Source organism: Dama dama, chromosome 5 (genome assembly GCF_033118175.1).
Source record: "Dama dama isolate Ldn47 chromosome 5, ASM3311817v1, whole genome shotgun sequence".
NCBI classification, from domain to species: domain Eukaryota; kingdom Metazoa; phylum Chordata; class Mammalia; order Artiodactyla; family Cervidae; genus Dama; species Dama dama.
In genome coordinates, this window is record NC_083685.1 from 90,097,084 (window position 1) to 90,104,572 (window position 7,489).

The 7,489-nt window shown below is 50.7% G+C and overlaps 1 protein-coding gene across 1 annotated transcript in view; it reads right to left on the reverse strand.

Moving 5' to 3' along the window:
* SLC46A1 (solute carrier family 46 member 1) overlaps positions 1-3,792 on the reverse strand; it is a 7,631-nt gene extending 3,839 nt beyond the window's left edge. The window contains exons 1-3 of the mRNA XM_061142898.1: positions 3,506-3,792; positions 1,581-2,433; positions 186-269 (exon numbers count right to left, since the gene is read on the reverse strand). Of these exons, the coding sequence (XP_060998881.1) occupies positions 186-269; positions 1,581-2,433; positions 3,506-3,733 (1,165 nt within the window). The 5' untranslated portion in view covers positions 3,734-3,792. The remainder of the gene's footprint in view (positions 1-185; positions 270-1,580; positions 2,434-3,505) is intronic.
* Between the last annotated feature and the right edge of the window lie 3,697 nt (positions 3,793-7,489).

Consider the following 7,489-nt stretch of genomic DNA (forward strand, 5'->3'; position numbering starts at 1 on the left):
TCAGAAAATGCAAATCCCTGTGGTCCTCTGCCAGCCCTGGGCGCTTGGACAGCAACGAAGTTGTCTTAGCTACTTCTCCAAGGTTGGAGGAAGGAAGGTAAGCTCCTCCCAGCCCATGGCTGCCCTCACCCAGTTTAGGCAACACTGGCCTGAGGAACCAGACGCGGGCTGATCCTGATACTCACCCTGCTCCGATTGCCTCACCCGTCTAGAGAGCTTGGCCCGGATGATAGGAGTGACGACCAACGACAGGAAGAGGAGCCCGTATCCTGGGGAGAAAGAAGGAAAGATTGAGAGAATGGGGCTGGGGAGCGGGTGCCCCAGTGAGCTGTAGCAGAGCTCTTGTATCCACCCCATGAGGGACGCAGGTTAGACACCGGAAGAACTTCCCTGATGAGGAAGGAGATGATGACGGTGCACAGTAAGCACACAGTAAATGTGAGTTCCTTTTCAATGGACATCTAGTGATTCACAGGCTTATACTGTTTCCTTAGAAACCGTTTCTCTCCCTCATGCAACTGTTACCTCCTCAGCAAAACTGCAAACTGTTAAAGGGCAGTGGAGCCTCCAAAGTGGGTACATGATGAGGCCCCACCCCCAGAGCCCCTGAAGGTGACAGGCACCCCCAAATCCCTGAGCAATGACAGTGCCTTCATCATCTCTGTGGCCCTGAAGGCCTTGAGCCCAGTACCGAAGGAAAAGGTACCTGGTCCCCATCAGCTTCACTGTCCAGAGGAGCAGCCCCATTAAGAAGTCTGTGGTTACTGGGACTTCCCTGGTGGCCCAGTGGTTGAGAATCCACCTTCCAATGCAGGGGATGAAGGTTTGATCCCTGGTTGGGGAACTAAGATCCCACATGGCTCAGGGCAACTAAGCCTGCGTGCTCCAACTAAAGAGGCCCAAGTGCTGCAACAACTGAGCCCTCGAACTCTAGAGCCCATGTGCAGCAACAAGAGAAAGCCCATGTGCCTCCACGCCAAACATTTTAAAAAAAAATTCTTTTTTAAATCTGTGATTACTGAATGGCTGACTGTACACATTTTCAGGCTCTATTAAAATAAATCTGTCCATTCAGGAAAGTGAACTTCCTCATTTTCAGCTGTCCCCTCCAACCAAAAAGAAAAGAAGAACTAACACAAGCAGGAATCTGATAGCTGTGGTCTGAGAAGGCTGGCTTTTTTAAAAAACCCAAAGAAGCTGACTAAGGTCCTGTGATCCTTATCAGAGAAGTGAGCATTAAGGCATTAACAGCATGGACTTTGCTTAAAAGCACCAGGGGAAGTGGGAGGCCAGGGAGTGAAGCAATTAGTGTACAAGCGATACTATTGTCTTTGGCTCTATCTTACAATATTTATGGTTGGTAATGTGAATTAATTACTTTGGCTACTGAAGGTCTATCTTTTCTGTATAACAGGTGGGTTTTTGTTTTTTTTTAATGAGATTTCTCAGTCGTCTGTCCTCCAGTGCAGGCTAGGGCCCCAGTCATGTTTCCAAAGACATGAGCACAGACTGCATTTGGGGACAGCACGTGGCCACCCAGCAATTCTGAAACAAACTGTCGCTGAACCCATATACTTTACCTGTGAACATGAGGGGTGTGATGGTAGCAAATGCGAAGACCATCATCCCCAGAATATTGAAGATCAGACCGATCTCAGCCACCCAGGTGTCGGCCAGGCAGTACTGCAGAAGCCGCAGACCCAGCAGGCTGGTGAGGTATGGGAGCTGCTGAGCTGCAGAACCGTAGCTGATCAGCCGAGAGTCCCAGCAGAGGGGTGCGCTCAGCTCATAGAGGGTCAGGATGTCCTGGGCCCCAAGGTGCACAGTGATCATCACGAAGATGGCTAATGAGTACAGGGCTAAGTGCTTCCTGGATTTCTCCGGGGCCTGGGTCACATAGAGCTGGATGATGGATCGGTGGTGACGGAGTGTGAAGAGACGGGTAGGTGTCCGCTCCTTCACTGTCTCACCAAAGCAGAATGCTGCATAGAGAGTCATGACGGTCAGCAAGGCCAAGGCGAGCCAGAAGGGGTTGACATAAACCTGCTCCTTGAGCAAGTAGCCACCAATGAAGCTCGCCAGCATCCCTGCCACCCCAATGCATGCTTCCAACAGGGCCATTCGGATGGTACGGGTGCGACTGGAGCTGACATCAGCCACGGAGGCAAAGCCAGCAGCCAGGAGCCCACTGAAATCGCCGAGAAGGGCACAAAGGATGCGGCCCAGTACCAAGTAGCCGATGTGGAGCTGCAGCTGAACCACAAAGATGGACAGCACGGTCTGGAGCAGCAGGCCGAGGGAGGCCAGCACCAGCAGCGGGCGGCGGCCCACACAGTCACTCCAGGCGCCCAGCAGGGTGGACGAGAAGAGTCCCACCAGGAAGCCGCCCAAGTTCATGTAGAGGGTCCAGTGGGAGGTAAGTGTCTCCACTTTCTGTGGGGGCAAGAGTTGTAATTAAGGGGAGGCGGGGGTTACTATCCCTCACTCTGGGCCGCCCACCCCCCACACTGTCACCCACCTGGGAGGTACAGGGATCGGGACTTTCTCTGAAGCCCTAAACCTCAAGAGAATTTTAGTATGGATGCTGGAGAGGGTATGGGAAATTTGTAAGATCCATTCCTTACTTTTACCACTGTGAATGAAAAATGCTGCTGCTATATCAGGGTTCAATCCCTGAGTTGGGAAGATCCCTAGAGAAGGAAATGGCAACCCACTCCAGTATTCTCGCCTGGGAAATCCCAGAGATGGAGCAGCCTGGTGGGCTACAGTCCATGGGGTTGCAAAGAGTCCGACATAACTGAGTGACTAACACTTATCACTTGTAGTCTTTTGCTGTTCCTCCAACCTGGTTTTTATCACAAAACTCCTATATATCCTGGCTCCTCCCTTATCTCTCAGGAGCGGTCCTTCAGAGCTGTCTGAGAGACTGCCTCCAGGGCTTGAGTCCTCAGAAAGGTAGCTAAATAAGACAATTTTCGGGGCTTCCCTGATGGCTCAGCGGTAAAGAATCCACCTGCCAGTGCAGGAGACACAGGTTCGGTCCCTGGTCGGGGAAGATCCACCTGCTGCAGGGTAACTAAGCCTGTGCGCCACAACGACTGAGCCTGTGCTCTAGAACCCTGTCCCCAAACAAGGGACGCCACCGCAGTGAGAAGGCCCAGCACTCTGCAACTAGAGAGTAGCCCCCGCTGGACACAACTAGAGAAAAGTCGGGGCAACCATGAAGACCCAGCATAGCCAAAAATAAAACTGAAAAAAAATCTGATCTTTTTAAGTTGTGCGTTTTGTTTTTCAGTAAATACCCCCTTGTTAACCCTCCAAGCTCGCTTTATCTGCGTCAGCTTTAAGCATCTCTACACCGCAGTTCTCGGGCTCCAACTTTTGCTCCCGCCCCGCCCACCACCAAAGATCCTAACCCCCCGCGGCCGCCCCCATCTTTACCCAGGCCCCGCCCCTGCCACGCTCCTCGCTTCCCCGCCCCCACACCCACGCGCGCGGCCCCTACCTGCGCGATGGGGTCCACGCTGTGGTTGCTGCAGCTGCCCCTGTGACGGGTGCCATTATAGCCAAGGTCTGCACTGAAACGGTGCCACAGGTACTGCGTGGTCACCGGGCCCTGCAGGACCAAGGCGAAGTTGGCGAGGAAGACGAGTGGCTCGACGCAGCCGCGGCACAGCACGGACCGGGTGGGCCAGGCGCGGGGCTCGCCCGGGGAGTTCGTACGCCCCTCCATGCTTGCGGTTCCTTGCAGAGTTGGCGCAAGGCAGAAGGCTCATCTTTCTGCGCCTGCGCCCAGCGTCTTTTTTTTTTTTTCCCCAAAGTGGGCGGGGCGGGGCCAGGACTGGTGAGCCCCTCTTTCCTCTCAGCCCCTCCTTCTCTGAGCTGGAAGGGCAGGCGGGGGGGGGCCCGAACCCCTGACTTACAGAGTGACCTCGCCTGCAAACTTTGCCAAGCTATCGCCCGGCACTCCTTCCCAGGCCCCGAAACCCCCATAACAGTAGGAGAATATGAATAATTAACATTCATTGATCGCTTATTATGTTCTGGGCGCTGTACTAAACTCCACGTGGGTTTATCTCCCAACAACTTTATAAGCTAGTTATTGTTAAGGATCCCAATTTACCCGTAAAGAGACAAGAACAATCGGGCATTCAAAGCCGAGCTGGAAAAACACACGACTTCTGATGTCTGTGCTGATGCTCTGCCCTGCGACAGAGCGACTCGGTGGATAAAAGTGCAGCCTCCAATTCTACTGCCTCAATTCCATCACCTAGGCTCTGGGCATGCCACTTGGCTCTTTGTGCCTCCGTTTCTTCATCTTTAAAAGGATGGTGCTGATAGAATGTGACTCAAAGAGTTGCTCGGGAAGCACAATGTCTGATTTATTGTAAATGCTATAATTGTAATGAATAGACTGTCACTTGTTCCCCTTCTGCCCACAGGATCTTTTTCCTGGGAAGCTAGTCTGTTTCTGGGGCAGGGTCATGGTTCTGCAGTGCCCTTGGAGGAGCAGAGGAGGAGGAGATGGTGGAGGCCTGGGAGGCCCTTAGGGTGGCCCTATTCTCTTTGCTGCTCTTACTACAGAAATAGGGGCAGAAGGCAGTCGGATCTCTACCTGGCCCTGTTTTATTGACTGTAAAAGATAATAGTACTACTTCGCTTTCTTCCTTATCAGTGCATTTGTTGAATGCCCCTTGTATGTCAGGGACCATGGCCAGGAGAGGCCCTGGAAACACTGCAATGTAAAGAGAAAAAAAAAAAAAAATGTTGCCTGCCATTCCAGTTCTATAGGGATCAAGCCATTAGCAGCTACAGTCACTCACCATCCACCCTAGGACAGTGTACCTGAAGGACCTTCTGTACTTTGAACCCCACCCCTAGATAGCTGAAACTCATTTAGGGGAAAATCTCAGTGATCCCAGATTCTTGTGTCTTCCCACACACTGAAGAGTTGTTGTTGTCATGTCTCTAAGTCATGTCTGACTCTGCCAGTACTCAAATCACCCTGTTCTTTGTGGTTTGCTGTTAATTTTCTTATGTTTGACTGTTGGTTTCTTTACCATTTTTATTTATTTATTTTTTTGCTACTCCTCAAAGGATGTAGAACTTCCCTGCATCCCCTGCAGTGGAAACCAGGATGCTTAACCACTGAATCACCAGGGAAGTCCCTCAACTAGATGCTTTCTTTCCACTGGGTGACCGATTAGTGGCTAATGGCTTGATCCTTATAGAACTGGAATGGCAGGCAACATTTTTTTTTTTAACACTATTGTGTTTCCAGAACTCCTCCCACCCCACCCCATCCAACCCCCCAGTATAGTTCTGGACAGACAGAAAAACACATATATCCTGGTTTCTCTGCTGCCTTTTCAGAATAGTTTCTCAGAGCTCAGTAAGAAACTGAATACACCCAACTCACAGTTCTAATGTTGTGCATTTTTTTCAAGTTGACAGCAGTGAGGAGACAAAGCCCTTAAGGGGAAGGGAGGAGGTGTGGGCTGTAGTTTGTAGAATGGTGGGGGAGAGACATCAAACAGTCCCACTAATCCATGTAAGATTTCATCTGCAGAAGTGCTTTAGGGGAGACAAGCTGTGGGGCTCTCAGGGCACAAATTTAGGAGCCTGGCCAGGTCTGGAAGGAGCTAAACCAGGAAAGGCTACCTTCCCTGACAACAGGGCAGCTGACTGGATTTCTAGAGGCAAGCCTTGTGCCATGACCCATAGGCCTGATTCTTAGGGTGGTGGGGGCTTCATTTCTGGCCATCAAGGCTATGTGTGAGCTCGTTGCTGGCTTATTAATTATCGCCTACCTCCCCTGAGCCAAAAGGAGCCCCAGGCTGAGACAAGGTAGATGCTAGCTAGATACTGGTAGACTGAAGGATGCCTGCACCCCCAATAGCCATCACCATTCTGAGGTCTTCCTGAAGTGAAGTGAAGGTCAGTCAGTTGTGTCTGACTCTTGCGACCCCATGGACTATACAGTCCATGGACTTCTCCAGCCAGAATACTGGGGTGGGTAGCCATTCCCTTCTCCAGGGGATCTTCCTGACCTAGGGATCAAACCCAGGTCTCCCACATTGCAGGCAGATTCTTTACCAGCTGAGCCACAAGGGAAGCCCAAGAATACTGGTGTGGGTAGCCTATCCCTTCTCCAGCAGATCTTCCCAACCCGGGTCTTCCTAGAGATAGGAAATAGTATGTGAAACATACAAGCCCCTGGGTTGGTTCCCTCCCCTTTCCACTGCTTTCAGAGGGACCATAGTCTTGAAGCAGGATTTTGTTTTCCTGTCCAGGGATTGAGTCTAGCTGCCAGTCCACCAGAAGTAGAGGCTAGAAGCAAAGTTCTCTGATTCTTACCCCAATTGGAAGCAAAAATGTTTCAAGGAGGCAAAAGCTGCAAAATACATACAAAGTATATTATTAGAGACACAGCACAAAGTATGGGAGGGCACACAAAGAAATAGCTTATTTATGTCAGAAGCAGGGCAGGAATACAGATGTCCGGAATAAGGAGCACAGTAAAGAGGAGATTTAAACCCTTTATATCGGACAGTCCTTCCAGGTGTGTGTGTGTGTGTGTGTGTATTTGTGTGTGTGTGTTCAGTCATGTCTGACTCTTTGTGACCCTGTGGACTGTAGCCTATGAGGCTCCACTGACCATGGAATTTTCCAGGCAAGAATACTGGAGTGGGCAGCCATTTCCTACTCCAGGGGATCTTCCCAACACAGGGATCAAACCCAAGTCCCCATCTCCTGCATTGGCAGGCAGATTCTTTACCAAGAGCATCACCCGGGAAACCTGGTCTTTGTTCACTTTTAGCCGATTGTCTTGTTTCTTTTTTCACACCTGACTGGTCCTTGGACTCTCCCCAAGATGCATGCACAACTTTTTGCTAGGATGGATCCCACTGCAGAAGCCTGTGGATACATTTCCACACTTATTATGGGGTGAGGCGTCCTCTCTTTTGGACCCCCAAGAAGCCTTCCTGCACATGTGCAGACAGGGAAGTCTTCCTTGACCTGAGAAGTGGGTACCTTATCTCTTAACTTTAGCAGAGCTCAGCTTTTGCCACCTGCTTTGTCCTTGGGAGTGTCTGGGTGAGAACAAAACTTCTATCTTACTCCACTTGACAAATACCAGCTGTCCAGCCCAAGGGCCCATCTATCTCCTGCCTGTACAAAAGCTTGGCCCAGTTAGGTAAGCTGCAGTGAAGAAAGGGTGGTATCCAGCTGCAATCTGTCTTTTCTTAAATTAAATTAAATTTTTTAAAAAATTATTTTTGGCTGTGCTGGGTTTTCGTTGCAGCGTGCAGGCTTTCTCTAGTTGTGGAGAGCAGGGGCTACTCTTTGTCATGGTTCAAGAGTTTCTCGTTGCAGTGGCTTCTTTTGTTGAGCACAGGCTGTAGGGTACATGGGCTTCAGCAGTTGTGGCTCGAGGGCTCCAGAGCTGAGGATCAGTGTTTGTGGTACACAGGCTTAGTTGCCCCAA